Source organism: Rhinoraja longicauda, chromosome 11 (assembly GCF_053455715.1).
Source record: "Rhinoraja longicauda isolate Sanriku21f chromosome 11, sRhiLon1.1, whole genome shotgun sequence".
NCBI lineage: Eukaryota > Metazoa > Chordata > Chondrichthyes > Rajiformes > Arhynchobatidae > Rhinoraja > Rhinoraja longicauda.
The window spans coordinates 9,460,319-9,485,809 of NC_135963.1; the positions used below are offsets into that span (position 1 = coordinate 9,460,319).

The 25,491-nt window shown below is 39.8% G+C and overlaps 1 protein-coding gene across 1 annotated transcript in view; it reads left to right on the forward strand.

The window, feature by feature from the left end:
• cdc7 (cell division cycle 7 homolog (S. cerevisiae)) overlaps window positions 1-18,466 on the forward strand; it is a 44,569-nt gene extending 26,103 nt beyond the window's left edge. The window contains exons 8-12 of the mRNA XM_078407904.1: window positions 1,671-1,757; window positions 3,286-3,464; window positions 7,927-8,009; window positions 11,800-11,949; window positions 17,157-18,466. Coding sequence (XP_078264030.1) covers window positions 1,671-1,757; window positions 3,286-3,464; window positions 7,927-8,009; window positions 11,800-11,949; window positions 17,157-17,569 — 912 coding nt within the window. The 3' untranslated portion in view covers window positions 17,570-18,466. The remainder of the gene's footprint in view (window positions 1-1,670; window positions 1,758-3,285; window positions 3,465-7,926; window positions 8,010-11,799; window positions 11,950-17,156) is intronic.
• The last annotated feature ends 7,025 nt before the right edge of the window (window positions 18,467-25,491 follow it).

Consider the following 25,491-nt stretch of genomic DNA (forward strand, 5'->3'; position numbering starts at 1 on the left):
TTACTCTGGTCATTGCTTTAAGTAGTTTAGCCATCAACGTTTCTTGGCTATCCTCTCATCTCTTCTCCCCCACACCAATGCTATGAACTTTTTTGTACCCAATGTTGTTAATTGGAATTTCTGAAAGCCAGCATGATTGTTTGTCCCACTCCTTGATTGTGTAGCTTATAGAAATTCTGTCTCTCAGCTCCAAAGACCTGGGCTTGATCCTGACCTGTGGTGTTGTCTGTGTGGAGTTTGCACATCCTACCTGCGACTGCTTGGGTTTCCACCATGTGCTCCGGTTTCCTTCCACATCCTAATGACATGTGGGTTTGTTGGGTTATTGACCTCTTAAATTGCCACTACTGTGTATGGATGCAAAAGTGGGAAAAGATAGAATTATCTTGAGCAGGTGATCGATGGACTCGGTGGGGTGAATGGCCTGTTTCCATGCTGCATGACTCCTATAATACAGAATTCATAAAAAGAGCTGTGGCTCATTTAGAGTTTCTAGTCGTCATTTGACAGCACACTCGTTTTGCTGGATTCTGAATACACGTTGTCACTTTGTGCAGTGTCCAATTCCTGATGCTAGCCAAGTTGAAATTAATCAGTTAATTATACCTGTCTCAGTGAGTAATCGTGAACAATATGTAACCTTTGTGACTGCCACAATTTGATAGTGCTGATTGTGAGGAATGTTGAAGTGTGTGAGTGCTGGAGATATTGGCTGGGCTAAGAGTGTCATTGAAGACGTTCATCTAAAAAATTGTGACTTTTACCATTGCACAAAATTAAATAATTTCAGATTGATTAAATTTGTTTGATCTATGAAATCCTGGACAGCATGTGTTGCGTTTGTTTTTAATAGTTGCTCGGGTCAGTTGGATTTTACAGCAAAAATACGTAAATCTGCAAAATTGTTAGGCAGTTAAGATATTGCTGGAGGAAGGAGAAACTGAATTTACTAGGATGATTGGTAACCAGAGTTTGCAGATTTAATAACATGAGGTGGAATAAGCTGAGGGGAGATGAGAATTCTTTTTGCCTACTGACACAATTAGGGCTGCAATCCTTGAAAGTGAATTCAGTGATAATATTTATAAGCAAATTGCCTGTGCATGGGGTAATTTGAACTGAGTTTAGCTAATTGTTATATGTATCGAGGTAAAGTGAAAAGCTTTTGTTGCGTGCTAACCAGTCAGCGGAAAGACAATGCATGATTGCAATCGAGTCATCCACAGTGTACAGGTACATGATAAAGGGACTAACATGACTAACGTTTAGTGCAGGATAAAGTTCAGTAAAGTCCGATCAAAGGTAGTCGGAGAGTCTTCAATGAGGTAGACAGTAGCTCAGGACTGCTCTCTAGTTGTTGGTAGGATGATTCTGATGATTTCCAGGATATTGGAAGGGGAAAGCAAGAGACAGTAACGAGCTCTCGGCTAAAGCCAGTGCGAACAGTGGTTAACGCCTTGAATGTTATGATTCCACACATGCATGGGATTCTGTCATCCGGCATCATGCACTTACCAGTTTCACTCAGTATCTCACTTTTTCTAATTGCATATTTTGAAACGCTTAAGCAAAAATTACTTTTGGGGTTTTGATTGGTTCGTATACGTCTCATTTTACATGCATCATACCTCCTGAAGCGCACAAATAGATTTAAAACATTTTTATTGTAGGGGGAATCATCAGTTCCACGTTCTGTTTTTGGGGAAAGAAGTATGAATGTCCGTAACACTGGGATTTTTGAGGGAGCAAGTGTGAAGGTAAGAAGACCATACCAAGGAATTAAGAACACCTTGAAAACAACTGATTTTTACATTGTACATATTTTGAAGATCAGCACCAGTTCTTTTAGCTAATACCATACTTTTGGGTCCTTGGTGATTTATGTGTTGTATGTGATCCAACAGTTGGATTTTTATTTTGGACTCGTGATATTAAAGTAATAGCAGTCCAAACTGGATATCATATTTACAGTACTGACTTATAGTAGTCAGGATTCATGACTGATTTGTATTTAATCAACTATAGTTTAGTAATTTGATGCATCAACAATCCTTCCTCCATTTGGAATTGGGCACTGTGGAATTAATTTCAGCACTATTGGTTGTAGCTGTTAGATTTTCATGTGACTGTCATAATAACTTTAAGCATTTTAAGCTGTTACTGGATGAAGTTTCTTTCATTGAATTACTCGCAACAAAAGTCAACCCGGGTCTCTCTCCTTCCATTTGTTTCTCCTTTTGAATTGCACCTCGTTATTTACAGACCATTGGACTAGAAACGTACTTAAATCTCTAATTACTGTGTCATAATATCTCCCTGTGTGGATCTGTTTGAAATGTTGTGGGTAATGCTCGTAGGACATTTTACTACTCTGAAAGCACTATGCAAATGTAGTTATTCACAAAATGCTGGAGTAACTCAGCAGGTCAGGCAGCATCTTAGGAGAGAAGGAATGGGTGACGTTTCGGGTCGAGACCCTTCTTCAGAATGTAGTTGGTTGTTCTATTGCACAGCCTTTTGGTTATCTGAAACGTGGCTAAAGTCATGGACCAGGTTAAATGCAGCACTCTGTCAGTCTTTCTTAAGAATAATAATAATTATTAGACATTTGAACAGGTACACGGATACGCGAGGTTTAGAAGGACATGGGTCAGACATGGGCAAATGGGTCATCTTAGTCAGCATGGGCTCCGTGCTCGATGACTTAAATAATCAAAGACTACATTCCTTGGAAATTGGAATGCCCAATTAATTCAATTAATTTACATAATGAGATACACAATCTGAATTTAATGTTTTTAACACTAATTTGATTACTGTTCCTGTGTACGTGTCAGTATTCAAAGAAGACAAAGCAAAAGGTCCATTAAACTGTCCCAGCCAAACATCATACAGCATGATTTTCTCTGAAGATGCAAACAGGAAGTTGTGCCTATTTAACTGAAGTAAAATTGCTGCCAGGTTTCCGTGCAAATTGATTTATAAGAGCTGAAATATAAAGTATGCTATCAATTAGCACATAAATTTAGTGTAATGATTCCACAGTAATTAATACTTTTTTGTCCGCATGGTATGGATCTTCACAGATTCTGTAAATTACTGTGAAACGATAGGTGTAAACCATTTAAAGTCATTTGACTTTAAGAGCTGCATTTTACTGAGTGGGAAACAGTTGCTGATATTGTTAGACTTTAATATATTTCCATAACTGTACACAAGTTACTTACTGAATTTGCACAAGGGTTTCCCCTTTGTTTAGTTTCATCTTCATTCTTCTTTTTACAGGCAGCAAGATCTATTAAGACTGCAGATATAATCTTGAGGAAAATATTAGTGGCAAAACGTAAAGCAGGGTTATCAAAGAATACTTCAAGTTGTTGCATCCGGAAGTCTAGCGTTTGCCCATCTCACCTGACATGTGATTGTTACACCACAGACAGGATTTGCAGTGTTTGTTTCTCAAGGTAAAGTAAAATATACAATTTATGACTGTTCATTGTGAAAAAACACAAAATACATAAATGCATTGATTCACTAAAATATCTGATTTTAATTGGGTTATTTTTTAAATAGTTTGATTTAAATACTTTAAGGAAAACCCAGAATAAACTTTGTGATAGTGCAATCCCGGTTGGAAGCTTGAGAACGAATGCTTACCAGAAATTTGCATAACGTATGAAACAAACGTGTGTTTGACATGTTATAATAAGGACTGAATTCAATTTAAGTCTACCATCTTCGTTCTTTATCAATGTCTTAGCCTCTTGTGCACCTGGGATAGCTCTTTATGAACATGTATCTTCAACTGTCAAGTTGGCACTGATTAAAGACAGTTGTCCATAATGTACTGGAGGCCGCAGTGGACAAGATAGATTTGCTTCAATTAATTTCCCTTGCGACTGTTGAAGCCTTCCAATAGAAGACTTTAGTCTCAATAGTCTTGGGTCTTTTGCTTTCTTATCCAGATTCCATATTCTGTCACCCAATCCATTTGAAAAGGAGAAAATGCTCGGAGTTGTACAGCACGGAAACGGGCCCATGCCAAGATGAATGCCCCATCTGCGTCAATCCCACATGCCTGTGTTTGGCCCATATCCCTCTCAACCTGATGAGAAAATGCTCATTTTTATCATATTGTTTCTCTAGATGTCCTCAGAAATGAATTTGATTCTACCTTGATTTTGAGTTTGTCCTTATTATAACATAGAACAGTGTAGGACAGGAACCTGCCCTTCGGCCCACAATGGACAAGATTGATTGTGCCAAACATGATCCCAAGACCGACTCTTATCTGCCTCCGCAGAATTCACATCCTTCCATTCCCATGCTGCATATCCATGTCCCTATCCAAAAGTCTCCTAAATGCCATTATCATATGTGCATTCACCACTGGCAGTGGTTTCTGCATTCGCCACCCTCTGTGTAAAAAATAAACTTGCCTCGTGCATCTCCTTTAAACGTTGCCCCTCTCATCTTAAAGCCATGCCGCTCTAGCATTTGATTTTTCTATCCTGAGAAAAAGATTCTGACTGCACCCTCTCTACGCCTTTCATAATTTTATATACTTCTATCAGGTCTCCCCTCAACTTCTGGCATTCCAGAGAAAACAAACCAAATCTGTCTAACGTCTCCCTATAGCTAATACTCCGTAATCCAGGCATCATTCTGGTAAACCACCTCTGCAACTTTTTCAAAACCTCCACAACCTTCCTGTAATGGTGCACCCAAAACTGCATGCAATACTCCAAATTCGGCCTAACCAAGGTCCTATCAAGCTATGGACATAGACAATAGACAATAGGTGCAGGTGTAGGCCATTCGGCCCTTTGAGCCAGCAACGCCATTCAATGTGATCATGGCTGATCATTCACAATCAGTAACCCGTGCCTGCCCTCTCCCCATACCCCTTGACTTTGCTATCATTAAGAGCTCTATCTAACTCTCTTGAAAGCATCCAGAGAATTGGCCTCCACTGCCTTCTGAGGCAGAGAATTCCACAGATTTACAACACTCTGAGTGAAAGAGTTTTTCCTCATCTCTGTTCTAAATGGCCTACCCCTTATTTTTAAACTGGCCCCTGGTTTTGGAGTCCCCCAACATTGGGAACATGTTTCCTGCCTCTAGCGTCTCCCCGAAGATTCCTTTGTATATTTGTGCTGTTAAGGGTCTTGCCATTATTTGTAAATTTCCCCCTTGCATTTGACCTCCCTAAGTGCAACACCTCATACTTTCTCGGATTAAACTCCATTTGCCATTTCTCTGTTCATTTCTGTAGCTGATCCACATTCCGCTGTATACTATGGCAGCCTTCTTCGCAGTCCACGATCTCAGCAATCTTGGTGCCATCTGCAAACGTATTAACCGGCCTATCTACGTTTACGTCCAAGTTATTAATATATAACATGTAACATGCTGAACACACATTTGTTTCAAACATTGGGTAAATTGTATCTAGTCCTTTATGACAACAATCTCTTCCAACAATCAATTGAAATTCTTTTTGCTGTTCATTAACTGACCGCATTCATTGCTCTAGGTGGCAGCCTGCTCAAAGTTTAGCTTCTTTGGATGTGAAGCAGTTGACCTTAAGGTTATGGACAAAACATAATTGAGTTAATCTGGCAATTCAGAAGAGAACCCTCAGCAAAGTCTTCTTGGTGGGTCACGGTGTTCCTGACTTACCACATAGCAGCACAGAAATCAAAAGCATGCTGGCAGTCAGTTGGTGGTTCAACTCCCGCTGCTGCAGGAGTCGGTACTGAATTTAAGAGCAGCCGGTAGATAGACTAAACCGAAAGATTGGAGGTACTTCATATCCAACCCTTCGCCTTTATATAGTTGCTAATCAGGATAGGCATGGCAAGTGTTTATCCTCCTTTTAATTTATTTATATCAGATATATAACTTTAAATAAACTTTTTTTTATAAATTCCAACTATTTGCACATGTTTGTGATTGGAGGCATTTAGACGTCTTTGATTATTTGGAGTATTTAGAAACAGTTAAAAAAGTGGGTTGGCACAATATCAGTCTTGTTCATTGTGAGCTCAAGGACATAGCAGAGAGGCCACCAGGGCAGAGTCTCAGGAGCCCCACTCAAGATCTAATTGCTTCCTTGGACTAATTTAGTTTAGTGCCACATGTAAAAAGCTTTTGTTGCATGCTATCCAGTCAGTGGAAAGACAATACATGATTACAATTGAGCCATTTATAGTGTTTAGATACATGATAAGGGAATAACGTTTAATGCAAGGTAAAGCCAGCAAAGTCCGATCAAGGATAGTTCAACAGTCACCAAAGAGGTAGATAGTAGTTCAGCACTGCTCTCTGGTTGTGATAGGATGATTCAGTTGCCTGATAACAGCTGAGAAGAAACTCCCTGAATCTGGAGGTGAGTGTTTTCACACTACTATACCTTTTGCCTGATGGGAAAGGGAAGAAGAGGGAATGACCAGGGTGACTCATCCTTGATTATGCTACAGGCATTGCCGAGGCAGTGTGAGGTATAAATGGAGTCAATAGAAGGGAGGTTGGTTTGTGTGGATGGTCTGGGCTGCGTCCACAATTTGCGGCAATTTCTTGAGGTCTTGGATGGTGCTGTTCTCAAACCAAGCTGTGATGCATCCTGATAAAATGCTCTCCATGGTGCATCTGTAGAAGTTGGTGAGAGTTATAGGGGACATACCAAACTTCCTAAGCCTTCTAAGGAAGTGGAGGCGCTGTTGTGCTTTTTTGGTTGTTGCTTCAATATGGGTGGTCCAGGAGAAGTAGTTGGTGATATTGACTCCTAGGAATTTGAAGTTTTCATCCATCTCTACTTCGGCCCTGTCAATGCAAACTGTGGTATGTGTTTGCTTCACTTCCTGAACTCTATCACTATCTCCTTTGTCTTGCTGACATTGAGAGAAAGGTTGATGTCTCGACACCAGGACACACGGTTCACGATCTCCTTCTTGTACTCCGTCTCATTATTATTTGATATCTGGCCCACAATGGTAGTGTCGTCTGCAAATTTGAAAGTTCGGGACTGCCCTGCTTTATAGGGCAGAAGCAGCAGTGAGGCCTAGATCTCAAAAAACAGTTAGTGCGGCTGTTTGGAAGGTTGTTTGACACACAATGTGGGATGCGTTCAGTGCAGTCTAGCCCGTTGTTTATCTAACTCAATGGTTGTATCATTTTCTACTTGTCTGTCCAAGGCTTTCATGTAATCATTCTGGCTTTGTTCATTAATTCACACCTGTCAGTCTGGAGTTTGTACGTTCTGCCTGTGACCACGTGGGTTTTCTCCAGGTGCTCCAGTTTCATCCCACATTTCAAAGATGTACGTTTGTGGGTTAATTGGCTTTGGTAAAAAATCTAAATTGTCCCTAGAATGTAGGATAGTGTTAGCGTAACACTGGTCACCGATCACTGGTCAGTGTGGACTCGATGGGCCGAACGGTTTATTTCCGCACTGTATCTCAAGTCTAAATTCTGCCACCAGACGTACGAGTGCAGTAGGTGGATTGGATCAACATCACTGGAAGTTTCCATCCAACTTGCTTACCATCCCAACTTGGTCCAAATCATGGACCTTCCTGCCCATCAGCTTTTCTGAAGCATTGGATTGTATCCAAGAAGCAGCTCGGCACTACATTTCACGGGTGATTAGAAATGGGTAAATAATGCTGCTCTTATGCTTGAAAATTGAATTCAAGTCTAAGGCATAATTAAAGTTATAAGGAAGTGAAATGAAAGATCTTCTAATCCAAAACTGAGTGGTTTTAAAGGCAATCCAAGTACATTTGAAATATTGAAGTTTACAATCTGAGTTTTGCAACAACCCATTTAATTGGTACATTGACGTGAAGTCACATTAATTGCATCATCTTTGCTTGTTTGTTAAAAGATTAGTTGCACGTAATAAAATTAACACTTTTTTGTTAGACGTCAGCAAGTTGCTCCAAGAGCAGGTACTCCAGGATTCCGAGCTCCAGAAGTCTTAATGAAGTGCCCACAACAGACTTCAGGTAAGGAAGGGTTAAAATAAGTATTTTAATTGCCTTCAACAGGAAACCAAAACTTAAATAATTTGGTGGGGGAAAGGGGTGTGGGTTGTTGCAGTATTTATGTTAAATCACCCTTTTCTTTAAAATGTCATTTAAAAAAAAACTTTGTACATTCCCCTTGAGAGGAAACATTTGCCTTTGCAGGTCATAAAGCAACTGGGGAAACTCAACATTCTTCTAAAAGCCCAATTTTGATGAAATATTAGGATTGTAACTTTGGCCAGGTGTTGAGTTAAATAACGATTAACATACATTGGTCCTTGATGTAATTGCTTGCATTCAGATTTTCATCAGCACTTGGACCCTTGCCACAAGTCTGCATCCTGAAATTCATGGACTGAGCAAAATACAAAGGAACCATCCGTGTTGGTACAAATTTGACGAGTTCCCTTTCTAAATTTGTATGGTACCTCAAACAGATGTTTGGCCTTGTTTATAGGCTCCCAAAATGCCATGTATAAGATAGAACAATGAAAGAGGATTGATATGTCATTGCACTCAACTGTTGAAGAGCACTGGGAAACTTTACTTTTCTGTCAATAGAATGTTCCCGGCAATACATAACCTACCAAAAAATAGACAAAAAGTTAAAATTGAAAATGTTTAGGTAGGAAAACAAAACTTAGTCATGTTTGGGAAACAGATCATCTAATTTATTATTTTCAGAAAGGTGTTGCTTTTTGTCATGAGGGCCCTAAATTCAGCTTTTAATTATCATGCCATTGGGAATGTGTTTTAATGCTGCAGATATCTGGTACACTGGGTTTTTATTCACATTAGTTTAAAAAGTATTGAAGTTAACTTTACAAATTTGGTATGATAATGCTGTACAATTGAAGAAAACAAACTTTTGAAATGTGTGTGTTAAAATATGATTAACTAAGCTTATACTATTTTAAATTAACTTGGGCTTTGCCGTGGCACAGCGGTAGAGCTGCTGGCTTGCAGCGCCATAGACCTGGGTTCAATCCTGACTACAGGTGCTTGTCTGTACGGAGTTTGTACGTTTTCCCCGTGACTGCGTGGGTTTTCTCCGAGAACTTGGGTTTCCTCCCACACTCCAAAGACGTACAGGTTTGTAGGTTAATTGGCTTGGTATATATATAAAAACTGTCCCTGGTGTAGGATAGTGTTAATGCATGGGGATCGCTGGTCCGTGTAGACACGGTGGGCCGAAGGGCCTGTTTCCACCCTGTATCTCTAAACTAAACTAAACTAAATTTCACTGACAACAAGCAGATGTGACATACTGTAGATCATTACAACTTACTAATTGAGTATCATAATCATGTTGACAAAGTCAAATCCACTTCGGTAATGAATAAATTTCATGCAACAAATCTTGGGCGAGCAAATACTTTTCAATGAAATTGTACCATTCATGCACGTTATGCTGAATTTCTTTCAAATAAGCACCAATTATTCTTTACATTAAATCATTTTTAATGCAAAGTTCTAGTGGAATTAAAACAAAGATAGAATTTTGAGAAAATATTGAAAACGGGTCGAGTGTTTCAAACTAGGAATGTTTCAAACTTGGCATTCAAATGAATGCAGGGTAATTTTGTTGAGTTATGAAATCCATTTGTTTTCCATCAAATTAAGTTGATGGTCCCCAGGACTTAATGACCAGTATCCTAGGGTTCTGAAAGAAGTGACTGTGGAGATGATGGATGGTCTCGTGTCAGTTTCCAAAATTCCATTGATTCTAGAAAGGTTTCCACAGTTTGGAAGGTAGAAGGTATAATCTCACTCAAAAGAGACAGACAACAGAGGAAGCTCAAAGAGTTAGGTTATCATCAATAGTGGTGAATATGCTGGAATCTTTTGTTGAGATGGTGATAACAAAACAATGGGAAAATGATAGTAAGATTGAGCAGAATCACCAGATTGATTCCTGGGATGGCAGGACTTTCATATGAAGAAAGATTGGATAGACTCGGTTGTACTCGCTGGAATTTAGAAGATTGAGGGGGGATCTTATAGAAACTTACAAAATTCTTAAGGGGTTGGACAGGCTAGATGCAGGAAGATTGTTCCCGATGTTGGGGAAGTCCAGAACAAGGGGTCACAGTTTAAGGATAAGGGGGAAGTCTTTTAGGACCGAGATGAGAAAGTTTTTTTTCACACAGAGAGTGGTGAATCTGTGGCATTCTCTGCCACAGAAGGTAGTTGAGGCCAGTTCATTGGCTATATTTAAGAGGGAGTTAGATGTGGCCCTTGTGGCTAAAGGGATCAGGGGGTATGGAGAGAAGGCAGGTACGGGATACTGAGTTGGATGATCAGCCATGATCATATTAAATGGCGGTGCAGGCTCGAAGTGCCGAATGGCCTACTCCTGCACCTATTTTCTATGTTTCTATGAATCATATATGAGCTAGTAGCAGAACAAATCAGGGAAACTAATTTGTGTGGTAAATTTGAAGTTTCAGGAGGACTTTGATATGGTGCTACTTAAGAATATTAAACAAAATGAGATGGTGCAGTATTAGGAATAATGTACTAAAATAGATTGAGGATTGGTAAATGGACAAGAAAAATAAATAAACTGGCTATTTTTGGATTTGGAGGCTGTCTAAAGGGGTAATGTGGGCTTTAGTGCTGTGGCCCCAAATCTTCAAAATATAAATAATTTGGAGGCGATAATTTAGATTAAGTTTAGTATTTCCTAGTTTGTTCGCGATACAAAACTGTATGGCATCGGAGGTGTAGAAATAGGCTGTGAATTGGGAAGGACGTGGCAAATAGTGTAATGTGAAAAACAAATCAAACACTTTGGGGGGAAAACGAAAGAGTACATTTTACGTTGTAAGAGGTTTGAAAGTTACTGATTTTAGGAGGAACCAAGGGTATCACAATGCTGGAGTAACTCAGCGGGACAGGCAGCATCTCAGGAGAGAAGGAATGGGTGACGTTTCAGGTCGAGACCCTTCTTCAGACTGATGGAGGCACCTAGGTGTCTACATATTTCATATATATATTTAGGAAGTTAAGAGTAGGTAGAGCAAAAGATAATGAGACATGGTATGTTGACTTCTATTGCAAGTGGATTTGTGTGCAACACCTTGTTCCAATTATCTAGGATTTTATTTAATGTTTTTGTTTGAAAGTCAGAAATATTGAGCATTTGAAAATTCCTTGACTGCAATCTGCATGTCATGCATTCTTATCTCAGTCAAGGTTCAGCCTATCTGCTGCAACTTTTGGTTATCTACATTTCGCCTGGTGAATTTGTAGCTGAAAGAGAAGTAGCCAGCTGGCCTTGAATCCAAATTCTGGCCCTTGAAGTAAATTTCTGGTCACGTAGCTGTCAGTTGTGTCCTTAGACCATAGACAAACACGTACATCTGAACCCGAGTGCTTAGTTAAAAGGAAAATCTTTGGTTGGTTGAAATGGAATAAATGTTAACCAGTCTAACCACATACCCATTTTGTTATTTAACGTCTGATTGAACTTTGCAACTTTGTGTTCCCCTTTTTAAATCTGAGTGGAGATATACGCTAGTAAAATTCAATTGAGTCACTTGATCACGGCATGGAAAATGAAGCGCAACTTTTTATATATGTTTCAACATCTGCATTCATCTTGTGGGATAATGCAAAATTTAGCCACAATATTACTGCTCTGCTTCAGAAAACAGCTTTTTTTAAGCTTTGGAATTTCTCTTGCAGTGGTTTTAAAATATCTAAGAAATTAATTGCTTTTAGGTTGTTTTTTATATGAAGACCCATAATATGCTTTGCTTCACAGCTATCGACATGTGGTCTGCAGGTGTTGTATTCCTGTCCTTATTGAGTGCCCGATATCCATTTTTCAAAGCCAGTGATGATTTAACTGCTTTGGCACAGATAATGGCTATTCGTGGATCGAAGGAAACCGTCCAGGCTGCCAAATTATTTGGTATGTTATACATACTCATAAAATCATTTTTAAAAAGATCACTACTGTTTTGCTTCTTTCCAAAGGATATTTGGGATGTGTTAAGACAAGCGGTGGTTTTTTAACATCCAATATTTCATGTGAAAGATGATGTTTGACCATAGTTGTACTTGCCACTGATGTTTGTCAACACTCAGCAGTTCCTGCTCCATATTGAACATCAAAAATTGAAAATATTTCAAAGTAGCTTAAAATTAACAATCGGAACAAATATACTTAATTGCAAATATTTTTTTGTCACCCAGCCTTTTGTTAATAAATGTATTTCATTCTTTAATGATTCCAATTGGACTACATGCTGAATGTCCTCAGATTTCTCTTTTGCGAGGTCTCATTATTTCTATCTCTGCATGTCATTTTCTCATTAAACACTGAGCTTGACAAGGATAAGACCTAATGCATCCTAAAGATGGGGTCCCGGTCCAACACTACCCACGTGCTGAACAAAAGGCTACATACAATAGATGGCTAAAAGATCAAGCAACTGGTAGATCTGGTTAAAGCACTGTAGTCCTGCTACATCCAATTACAGATGTTGGTGGGCAATTGAGCAGTAATTAGGGGCCGTCTCTAAAAACATTCTCAATGATGATGGATATGAATGAGACCGAAACATTTGCAACCATCTTCAGCAGAAGTGGATGATCTATTTTAGTTTCCTCTTGAGCTCGATGGCAGTACACTGAATTGTGGCAGAGTCTGTGACCTTTGGTTGATTGCTTTCTAACCTGAGAATGGTCAAGACTTTGATGCTTCTCTGCTGAAATATTAGAAAAAACTATCTTTGGCTGATGTACAGAAAATGGCCTCATGCTGCTGATGTTTATGAAACCACTTCTGCATGAGCCATCACCCCCAAGACAGAATTAAGAAAGGAAAAATTGGAAGGAAGTTGTAACCACTTTTCTCCTAACAAGTTAGCAGTGGAATGGCACTCAGTAACATGAATGCTGGTTTATATCAGTGTAGGCCAGATTCCAGCTCCATTTCCTTGAGGTTGGGGGAGTTGGCTAACCAACTTCTCTGGACTACAGGGAAAAAGTAAGACTAACAACATGCTTTACTTGCACACACAAGTAGCGCCATTGAAATGAGGGGGGAGGGGGGGAGCAAGGAGTTAATTCATTAGCAAAGTTAATAACTGCTGTTGCATATATTAAGAAAATAAATACAAAGTTTAAACTTCTAAAATATTATCTGGCAGTATTGAAAGGTTTAATGTAGGCTCTGAGAATGAGGGGCGTCCTGGGTTGGACTGTTTAATGATGTCACAATATTTAACCAATTAAACTGACCAGACATGATGCTAGTGTGGCCAAATAATATTATACTTAAATGTGCAGGGGGTAGTTTTAAGAGACATTGCATAATTGACTGGAAAACTAAAAAAATATGTAGTTTATAAGAATACAAGAATGTGTGCCTCCTTTTTCCGGGGGGAATTTAAAGGAAATAATAGTATCATGTCTGTACTTGTAATTTGAAGTTTTTAATAATGACTAAATTTGTTCCAAACTTGAGGCTACCACATGCAAAAGACACAGATTAATGTTTCCTTTTATACAATATGCCATATATGCCTTCAATTTGAAACTCTACAGGATTTTTGTAATGCTGTATTGTTCCTACACTTAATACTGGTTGTTGATAGGATTTGTTTGCAGATGGACATGTTTTGTTTAATAAATTGTTCCATGGGGTGATTGGTCACTGAATTAGCGCAATCCTTTTTTTTAAATAAAAAAAATGAGCTGTCTCATTGCCAGATGTAATATTCTTTTCTGAAGGGACTTCTACAGTTTGATGCAGTTCCTTGTGGGTGCATGGACATGTTTTATTAATTATATAGTTGTGAGGCACTGATGGTGCATGGAACAAATTGCCTATGGGCTTTTACTTTGCCAGATGTAATAGCCCTAAGTGAAAGGAATTTCAGTTAATTTGATACAGCTCCTATTGGGTTGAAGCTGGCAATTGCAAAATATAATTGCAAACAGAAAAGTTAAACTGGCATAAGACCTTGTACTGCCCACACTTGGAGAACAGACACAATAATATGTTGCAGAAAAGATCACAAGGGACAAAGGTTTCAGATAGATTTGCATGTGACATCTTTGTTGGAGAGTTTGCTAACATTAAGAAATATACAACAATCCAGGTTTTTGTTTTCTGTTACAAAGAGGGGTGCCACATAAAGATCTTTAAAACTATGAAGGATTTAATCAGATTTATGTGCAGAAGATTTTGTTTGAATTGAAGGATACACCATTGAAACAGATGCTTCGGCCCACATTTCCATGCCAACCATTAATCACTTATTAACACTAGTTCTATATTATCCCATTTTCGCATCCACTCCCTACACACTATTAATTGTGTGCCTAACATTAGTGGTAGGGAAGTTACTGTGGGGAAAATGAGCAACAGGATTAATATGTGCCAGAGAAGGCAGAGATTTATCAAATATTAGACCATAGTGAATGATCCTGTCTGAACGATTTGATTGAATAAATATTTTGAAGAGGTTACAAATTGTGCTGTCGAGGACAGATGGTTCATAAGGTCCACGACGACTTCAGTAAGACCTTTGACTTGGGAGATTGATCCCACGTGGGAGATTAGTGGAACTTGGCTCAATGGTTTATTAAACCACAGACTCCTCTGTGACACCTCTTTCTGAACAAGGAAGAAACCTGGGATGCCCTATTCAGCAAAGTCTGGATAAATGATGGAAATAACATAAAATGATGGAAATGTCAGTGCTCGCTATGTGCCAACTAGCTAATGCTGTCATTAAAGGCCCCAAAGATGGAAGATCCGAGGCAAATGGTTTTTTTGGAGTCCCCTCCCCGCCATGCACCTTTAGATTTTGGTTCTGGATGCTGTTCACATTTGAGTGATTAGAATTTTTTTTTCAATCGCCCAAATGGAAGTTTGATTCTTTCCACTCAGTTTCAGTTTGCCTCGGGTTTAGACTTGAAGGTGTGCCATCGAGACTGTGCTATAGTATGAAAGGATGTGTTTTCAAGGGAGAACCCTTTAAAGAGAAATACAGTGGTAGCAAGGCACATCAAATCAGAAAAACTTTGGGATGTTGGAAAAAAAATATGGACGTACAGTTTGGAAAAAAATGACAGGGAGCTGGAACTCAATTATGGGCATGGATCTTCAGGATGGTAACAGCTGTCTTGTATCAGGTGCCTGTCCTCTGGTGCCATGTGAGGTGATTATGAAAAAGGTTGTTCTCTATGCCATTCGAGTTCTTGTGCGCCTGAAGAAAACTGGAAGTAAGTTTTGAGATATTGCTGACATACTATCAGAGCTGACATTTCTCCAAATAATGGTGCCTGACCAGCTGAGTTGCTCCAGCACTTTGTGTCTATCTTTGACATGCTGTCATACTGCATTAGGTGTTTGCTGACTAGGAGCTATAGGATAGGTTGCAAGTAGTAGCATTGTTCCTTATCTGCCGATACAGGTGCTGGGGTCAGTTCCCCACAGTCTCTGCCAGGTACGTATGCTGGGAGTTTGCATATATATATATTTTATAACGCCTTCACTAAGACCAAAACCTTTAATCACTTCAGAAGTGCCACATTGCAAACAATATCACATTTAACCATTCATTTGTGTAGACTGGGTCTGTTGCATTTGAAAATAAATGTTTTCACAAGCTGATCTACTCTCGAAGGGTCATGCTGCATTAGGTGTTTGCTGACTAGGAGCTATAGGACCCACTGAGTTACTCCAGCATTGTGATACCCTTGGTTCCTCCTCAATCTAAGTTCAAAAATCATAGGAGCAGAATTAGGCCATTTGGACTATCAAGTCCACTTCGCCACTTAATCATGACTGATCTATCTTTCCCTCTCAACCCATTTTCCTGCCTTTAGATTTTTAGATTTAGATTTAGATTCTACAGCGCGGAAACAGGCCCTTTCGGCCCACCAAGTCCGCGCCGCCCAGTGATCCCCGCACATTAACACTATCCTACACACACCAGGGACAATTTTTACATTTACCCAGTCAATTAACCTACAAACATGCACGTCTTTGGAGTGTGGGAGGAAACCGAAGATCTCGGAGAAAACCCACGCAGGTCACGGGGAGAACGTACAAACTCCATACAGACGGCGCCCGTAGTCAGGATCGAACCCGAGTCTCCGGCGCTGCATTCGCTGTAAGGCACCAACTCTACCGCTGCGCCACCGTGCCGCCTTCTCCCCATAACCTTTGACACCCTGACTAATCAAGAACCTGTTAATCTCCGCTTTAAAATAACCCAATGACTCGGCCTCTGCTGTCTATGGCAATGAATTCCACAGATTCACCACCCTCTGACGAAATAAATTCCTCCTCCTCCTTTCAGAAGCCTGTTCTTTCATATCTGAAGGGGGATATTGGCGACTCAAGTAATCTTAGATGCTATTTTATCCAGGCACAAAAATTAAAGCAAATTACACAAAACAGGCAAAGTGCACAAAGGCTGCCTTGAATCATTTAGGTACAGTTGCATTAAAATAGACTGGAGCTTGTTGTGGCCAGTAGATATGGTGGAAAAAATGCAATGGCTACAATAATAAGCTGAATCACTAAGAATTTCCCTCCTCCACCCACCCATTTACTTACTGACTTTGCCAGAATGTCAGACCTTTGGCTGCAATTTTTGTCCTCTAATTATGCTTCTCATCCCCAAATGTAATTGATATCAGTGTATTTGGACGTGGTGACTAATCTTTGTACAAAGAGTAAAGATTGCATTTCTGGATGGTAAGTAATATTTACACCAAAGATAGACGCAAAATGCTGGCGTAACTCAGCGGGCCAAGCAGCATCTCTGGATAGAAGGAATGGGTGACGTTTCGGGTCTCGACCTGTCTGAAGAAGAGTCTCGACCCGAAACGTCACCCATTCCTTCTATCCAGAGATGCTGCCTGTCCCGCTGAGTTACTCCAGCATTTTGTGTCTATCTTCGGTGTAGACCAACATTTGCAGTTCCTTCCTACACATTTAATATTTACAGTGCGATCAACCCACATCTTGAAACATATTTTAACCAAAATGATTGTTTTTATGTATTGGAAAATCCATTTTTTGATTTGCAAAATAAACTTGTGCAGATGATAAGGGCTAGAATGAATGCATCTTATTTAATTTCTCTATTCTAGGTAAAGCCGTGTCATGCAGCAAGGAATGTCCAAAATTGGATTTGAGGACTCTGTGTGAAAGACTCCGAGGAACACACTGCTTCAATAAACGAAATTCAAGTCAAAAGAGTGAGTTAATGGATTGTTCACATATCTCTGGCACGGTGCCAGCTCCAGATGCAAAGGATGATGAAACAAAACAAGTTTCTTCTTCGTCATCCATACAAGAGGTTCAAAAGCAGGCCAGAAAGGTAAAGCAGGAAGTCGAGTGGAACTCTGATGTCAAAAGCAAAGCTAAATCATCAGATGTGAAGAACTGGTGTGCTGTTCCAGATCTAGCCTATGACCTTCTAGATAAACTTTTAGATTTGAACCCAGCCACCAGAATAACTGCAGAAATGGCTTTGGAGCACCCGTTCTTTGAAGGCATCTAACTCGCGTTACGATATTTAACGATCTGTGTTGCATTTGTGGATAACCACAGATGTACAGAACAAGACATTCAGAATTTTCTACTAAACTAACCAGCCTCCTTTTTTAGATCAGTTTTTTTCAATTTCTTGACCACATCAGTGAGCATTGCTGTTACCAATCCTCTTCAAACCTCGCAAAAACAGTCCCCATTTCTCAGGGAAAAATTGTATTTTGATGTAAGTAATCTTGTATTCTCTGAATCCTCTGTCTTCTCTGAATTTGATTGGTAATCTTTTTTATTAAAAGACATGGAAGGAATGCCATTAGTGATATTATTTAATTTTTATTTTCATCCCAAAACATCAATATCAAATAATATTCCAACAGAGGAAACATGAAGGTTGATAACATGATTAGTGTAGCTGACAATCTGGATTGACTGATTTTCCAAGTCTACACAAATGTTGCTGAAGCATTTGGGTGTGAGATTCATGAGAAAATTGATGTCTATTCTATCTGAAAACCCTTTAGAATTTGTACCCCTTTGTTACCAAAAGCACCAAAATGTCTCGTCTACCATTTGACTTTTTCTGTTTGCTCTTTGTACCTTTTATTACAAAGCAAAGCTCTTCAATGAAAAGATGTGGCTGTCATGCCTGTCTCGTGTGGTATTTATAGCATTTTTCATCGCATCAGTTTTTTGATATGATATTTATTGAGGGTTGTAACAGTGATCTGATGCACATCAAATGCAGAAGAACAGAAGATTTTGTTTAAAAATAGTTGCAATGTAGAAGTGGATCAAATAGATCACGTTTACTTCTGAACATTTGGTGATTATCATTATGGTCACCTTTAAGGTGTTTGTTTAAACATTCCTTTTTAATTATTAATTTTGAAAACTTATTTTTGACTTTTTATGGTGTATAGATTTGAACAAACTGTTTATTTCAGATACACATTCCAAAAACATTAAAATATATGAAAATGCCTTTTGCGTGTATGTTTTTTTTTGCTTGGGTTTTTGATACAGATCTTTGCGTCATTTTAATGACTCGGTTAGACATTAGTGAATGAGAACAGAAAATGGCTTTGCTGCCAACTTTTCAGTGAGAAAGATTGAAACTGGAACTTCAGACGGCACACACTCAACTTTCAAATGTTATCTGTAAATGTTGATGGCTATCTCTTGTTTTCCTAACTCCATTTTTAATGGATGAGTATGTTTGGGTTGGAAACAGACCAGTAACGCAGACCTAACTGTTGGCACTGCCCTTGCTGTTGTACAGTTGATGGAGGTGCTTTTAATTCCATCAGATCTCTTTGGACCTCTTATCCTAACAACCTCCTCGTTCTTGTTTCCATACCTGAGAGATTCACTTATTTTCCAGTCTTTCACTCATCTTTCAGATACTTATTTTCATACAAAGACCCAACAATTGGCCTATTCCATAAAGAGCCTTGGAGTGCCTTTTCTGTATGAAATACACTGCCCATATGCTAATGGATTCACTCTTTATAGACAAGTGGCAGTAAACTGAATGCTTTGCCATGAGACAAATGTCAGCCATGTAAGAAAATAACTGCAGATGTTGGTACAAATCGAAGGTATTTATTCACAAAATGCTGGAGTAACTCGGCAGGTCAGGCAGCATCTCAGGAGAGAAGGAATGGGTGACGTTTCGGGTCGAGACCCTTCTTCAAGCTGAAGGGTCTCGACCCGAAACGTCAGCCATTCCTTCTCTCCTGAGATGCTGCCTGACCTACTGAGTTACTCCAGCATTTTGTGAATAAATACCAATGTCAGCCATGTTTAATATGACCGCAGTGACTTCAGTGTTAATTATATTTATTATACATAAAAACATAGACAATAGGTGCAGGAGGAGGCCATTCGGCCCTTTGAGTCAGCACTGCCATTCAATGTGATCATGGTTGATCATCCACAATCAGTACCCTGTTCCTGCCTTCTCCCCATACCCCTTGATTCCGCTAGCCCTAAGAGCTCTATCTAACTCTCTTTTGAATGCTTTAATCTCTTATGATTAAGGCCCGCAGATTAGAGGAACTCCAAGATTGTGGCTCAGATGTGCAGTTGAAAACAATAAGTACGTCAGCGAGGTTGTGACGGTAAGAGATGGGTTGGGGGGGGAGGGGTCGGTGGGGGGGGGGGGGGAAGAAAGCCTCATATTTGGTAACAGTAAGAAGGTGGGTTTTGTGTTGGAATTTCATATCATGATTGAAATTAACTACTGTAATGGGAAACTGATGTTAACTTGATAGTATTATGTACTCAAATTGTGAATTTATAATGGGCATATGGTACTCTAGACTGCTTGGAGCCTGTAATGCAAACCGTCTTCTCCCCCTCCCCTCCCCCAATCCTCCCACCACCGCCAGGAAAATGTAGCATCTGGAGTTTAAAATTACTCTTCTGATAAAATCTTCTGAAATGGAGTTTAAATCTGCAAAGAATGAATTGAATATATGTTCTATTCTTACAGTAATTCACCGATTTTTCACAATCCATTTTGAAGTGAACACATTCCAGTTGCTCATTATTTTCCTAGAATATACAACTAGCGCATGATGTTGCATTCATTAAATGCAGGCTGCTAACTGACTGACCTTTTAAAAAAACAAAAAAACAACTAGCATTAATTCCTTCTGGAGCTTATTGCTAGTGAGGATTATACTGTGAATGTTGTTTTTTTCTCTCAGATTTCAAATATTCATAAACAGCAAGTGCAAATTAATGTGCATCTATTGGTTTTGCATCATAAATTTGGGAATGAGGCAGCTGAGCAAAGCTGTCATTTATCCCGAATGTTGCAGAACCCTGACCTACATCAGCAGTAGAAACAGTTTCTGCTTTAACCATTTCCACCTGTTTCAGTGACTGCTGCTGTTGATTTATTTTTTTCTCTTGCGTTGGATACAAAACAATTTCTGGCCTCAAGTTTTTAAAGAAAAGGGGGAGATTACTCTATGTTTGTGTTCTCTAGGATTTTAACGGTTATGGGTTCATTTAAAGGAAGGTTTGAAGAGATTGAGGGGAGCTAATGGGGTATACAAACAAGCTGCGGGTGGGAGTGCAAGGGGCATGGTGGAAAAATTAGAGCCGGGCACTGCATGAGTGAAGTTGAGAAATAAATTCTACACTCGGAGCTGTAGAAGTTTGGAGTTCTCTTCCACAAATGCCACTTGGCATTAGACCCGTTGTCAACTTTAAATCTTAAGATTAAAAGGGTTTTAGTTCACCGATAGGTATTGAGGGATGTGTCTTGATCACTTGAATGGCTGAACAGGTTTGAGGTCAGTTCTATTCCTGTTCATGTGTACGGTAATGAGAGGGGTTCTGAACTGGATCATAGGAAGAAGTAAACCTTTTTAAAGGTTCTACAGAAATGATTCCATGCCCTTTTATCGGACCAGCCAATATAATAACGGCACTAAATTTAATCTCATAACAAATCAGATGGGATGCACAGCAGAAATGATCAGAATATGTAGGGTCTGTTGGAATTATTCTAAGATTATTGATGTGCAAAAGTGACCTTGGTAGGCTTAGAAAAAAAGCATGTCCCGACCTGAAGTTTTGCCTTCCTATCCCCTCTACGGATACTGCCTGAACCGCTTGAGTTCCTCCAGCACATTGTGTTTCTCTTAAGATTCCAGTAATTGCAGTTCGTTATGCCCCCATAAAGCAGAATAATGTTAAGGTATCTACAGAAGAATATATTAAATAAATACTAATTTTCAAAACATTGCAAACATTAGTCAAATCAAAATGGTTTGACATAATAGGTCTGTGGCTGAACAGGTGTAAATAAATTAAAGAAGATTGACACAAAAAGCTGGGGTAACTCAGCAGGACAGGGGTGGGAAAGGTTTCTTGCTATCGACTTAATGTATTTGGGGGAAGAATCCACAAGAAATTGCAGTTAATTGCGGATGCAGCCCAGGCCATCACACAAACCAACCACCCTTCTATTGACTCCATTTATACCTCGCGCTGCCTCGGCAAAGCCAGCAACATAATCAAGGACGAGTCGACCCTGGCCACTCCCTCTTCTCCCCTCTCCCATTAGGCAAAAGGTATAGAAGTGTGAAAACGCACACCTCCAGATTCAGGGACAGTGTCTTCCCAGTTGTTATCAGGTAACCGAATCATCCTACCATAACCAGAGAACAGTGCTGAACTACTATCTACCTATTTGATGACCCTTGGACTATCCTTGATTGGACTTTGCTGGCTTTACCTTGCACTAAAAGTTATTCCCTTATCATGTGTCTATACATTGTAAATGGATTGATTGTAATCGTATTATCTTTCTGATAACTGGTTAGCACGCAACAAAAGCTTTTCACTGTACCTCGGTACACGTGACACATGTTTTGCCCACTTAAGCCCATTCTCCTGCCTCCCTGTAATCATGGCAGGGGTAACCCATTGGGAGTTTGCAGTTATACAACCGGCGAAACTGGATTTGGCATTGGAAGAAGGAAGCTGAACAATGCCAGCTTCGCGTTAAGGCATAAAAAAGCAGTACAGACCTGGGTGCATTGCGCCACAATGAATAGTTAATACTTTTCCACCACAACATAAATGCTTCCAAGTTTACTATTTTGTCTATGTACTCAGTAATATCTAATGCATTTTGTAACTGTTGGATCTGGTTTTCTTTAAGACTGAGACATCTTGGCCCTCTGCTTAATGATGTGGAACTATTTATATCATGTAATATCGAGCAATTGAAGGATTCATGGCTCTCATGCCCTCCAGCACATTGAGCCAGACATTCGAGAAATCGCGAAAGTAATTAGTGCTCTTTTGGGCATAAGCCATTGCATACTTGACCCACTATCAACAGGGCAAGGATTCTCATTAATTACGGGCTCAAGCCTATCTTTTCTCCCAATACCAAGGTTGATCCCACACAGACCGAGACCCCCTACAATGAACACGAAGACTTGGCGCAACTGAGATAGCGGGTTGGCAAAATGATAATTGTACACGCTCTGTGTAGACCCTCTTCATAATACTCAAGAAAGGATGATCTCCCTAAAGGGTTTAAGTTGAGGTGAAAATTTTAATAGCAATGTGATGGGCAACTTTTTCTCCATAGAGATTGGTGGGTATACGGAATGAGCTGTAAGATGAGGTCGTTGAGGCGGATACTATTGCAGCTATTTAGAGACATTTGGGCAGGTACATGGATAGGAATGGCTTAGAGGGATAGGGGTCAAAACTGAACAGGTGGGACTGGTGTAGATGGAGTATCTTGGTCAGCATGGGTGTAAGGACGAAGGACCTGTTTCTGTGCTGTGACTCTACGACTTGATGTGCACTTCTGCATCAAAGTGAACAATCGCCATAGATTTAGCTGCAAGTATTCTGAAATGTATTTATTTAAAACTCATGACCTGAGAGTATATAAAGCAGGGTTAAATCACATAATATATAATGAAATCAAAAGGTGTGAATTCACAGTATTTCATCAATCTGCATTGTAATGAAAGTACTATAAATAAATATAAGGGTAAATAGAGAAAGTGCGGAAGAGGTTCACTGGAATGCAGCATGGATTTGGGGATATTAGCTGAAGGAGACATTGATTAAACTTAGATTGTTTTTTTTCTAGACGCAGGAAGTTGTGAGGAGACCTGAGAGAAATATGTAAAATTATGAGCGGTGTGGATAGGGCAGACAGAACCTTTTTCCCAAGGTGGAAATGTCAGAGAGTAGAGGCATAGCTTTAATGGGAGAGGGGCAACGTTTAAAAGATATGAGGGGCAGATTTCTTACACAGCGAGTGGGGGGTGCTTGGAATGTGCTGCCAGAGGTGGTGGTGGTGGTGGAAGCAGATATGATTGTGGCATTGAAGAGGCTTTTAGATGGGCACTTGGATATGCAGGGTTTATAGATCATGTGCACGCAGATTAGATTAGGTTATCTTGGCATCATGTTCGGCACAGACATTGTGGGCCAAAGGGCCTGTTTTCTGCTGTACATTTCAATGTTATGTTTTATATTTTATGTTAGCTTGATAACTGGAATACATCTTATATAGGTTTTAAATGTTTCACTATTTCTGCAGTATATTTTCGAAAACATTTTGCAGTAGTTTCCTGAAAGATTCCTCATGGCAGTCTACCAAGCCTCCACATATGCTGGGGACTCAAAACAAATGAAATAGCAGTCATTGGTTTTTATGGGAGCGCAGATGTCTGCTCCAGGATAGCTGTGTTCAGCTGGAGAGCAAAGATTACCATCTATAGATCCACGTATGCTGCCTCCCAGAAAGTCATGAACTGCTAACGGAAATGCATTCCTGATCTGTGTTCCAGGGTCTCTTGCGTAATTCCATGAGGTCGTGCTTCACTTTATACAACAGAACGTGGGTCAAATTGAACCAAATCTCTTGCATAACAGAGCACCCAATTGGAATGGGTTCATCCCAAACTTACTAACTCCACAACCCATCAAGCGCATGAAACAATGGACCAAAATGACTTCCACCCCTCAGTCCCTGAAGCAGGATAATACAAAGCATTCTATCTTAAAGGACACTTGATATCTTCAGTGGGAGAGAGGGAGCAGGAGGATTTGGGAAGAGAGTGGCCGTGATGAAGAACAAGGACAACCTTCACTGTGTTTGCAGGGGAAAGTTAACATTCCACAAGAGTTTAGGAACATCTTTTCCCCAAGAACAGGTGATAGGTTCTGGCAGCTGTCAAGCTTCAAGGATGGGGTGCTCATTATCTCTACCAGGTTTGTCCTTCCCAACATATCAGCCTCAATCTGCTGGCCCAAACAGTTTTCCTCAATCTGCTACATTTTATTTTTGAACAGTATGTTCTGTGCTGAGCTGACTCATTGCGATAAGTTGTTCTGAAGCAGTAAAATATTTTAACAGGAATGGCAGCTGGATGAAGGTGACCTAAATTCATCTATATTCATTTTGCTACCCTGAAGAGTCTTGATCACTTTAGTCACTTTGCTACTAATTTGCACAAATGATTAATTGTACGTGTGACTGAAATGACTGCCAGATGACAGGAAAAGTTGATATCGTGGATAATTTACCAGTAATCCGAGATGACTAAAAGCAAGGTATATGTTGCTGTGCATAACCATCTGGAATTATAGGCACGCTGTTAATAACATCAGGTTCTTTTAGAAGTTGCTGCATTTGCATCATCATATGCAACAATAACACCTTGCTTTGCACAGTCTTTATTCACTGTCTTGTATAATTTACGTCTGACTTATGTTTTATGTTTTATGTGTCTATCTATGTCTATGCGCCTGTGATGCTGCTTCAAGTAAGATTTTCATGGTGCAGAAACAAGGAACTGCAGTTGCTGGTTTACCAAGGAAAGGCACAAAGTGCTGGAGTAACTCAGCGGGTCAGGCAGCATCTCTGGAGAACACGGATAGGTAACGTTTCGGGTCGGGGACCTCCCTCCTGACTGATCGCAAGGATGGGGGGAAAAAGACTATAAGAGATTTTCATGGTACCTGTACCTTGCCAAATGACAAACTTAAGATAGGCACAAAAAGCTGGAGTAACTCAGCGGGACGGGCAGCATCTCTGGAGAGAAGGAATGGGTGACGTTTCAGGTCGAAAACCTTCTTCAGGCTTAACTTGACCAGCATCAATTTACTTAAATTTTTTGCAAAAGGAAAGCTGAAGTTAGAAAAGCTTTTGAAATGAGTTAAGGCAGGAGAATGACAGTGGGATCAGCTTACACAAGCTTCCCAAAGCCCCGCGTTTCTTGAATATCCTATCCTATTGAAAGGCCCAATTAAGTGGTACACAAAACTGTGTAAAACAAAAGTGACCACAATATAATCTGAGAGTTTAAGATTTAAATATTCTTCTAGGGTGAAGTCAGAGATGTGGGCCATGTGTTGTACTCTTCTATGTTCTATGAC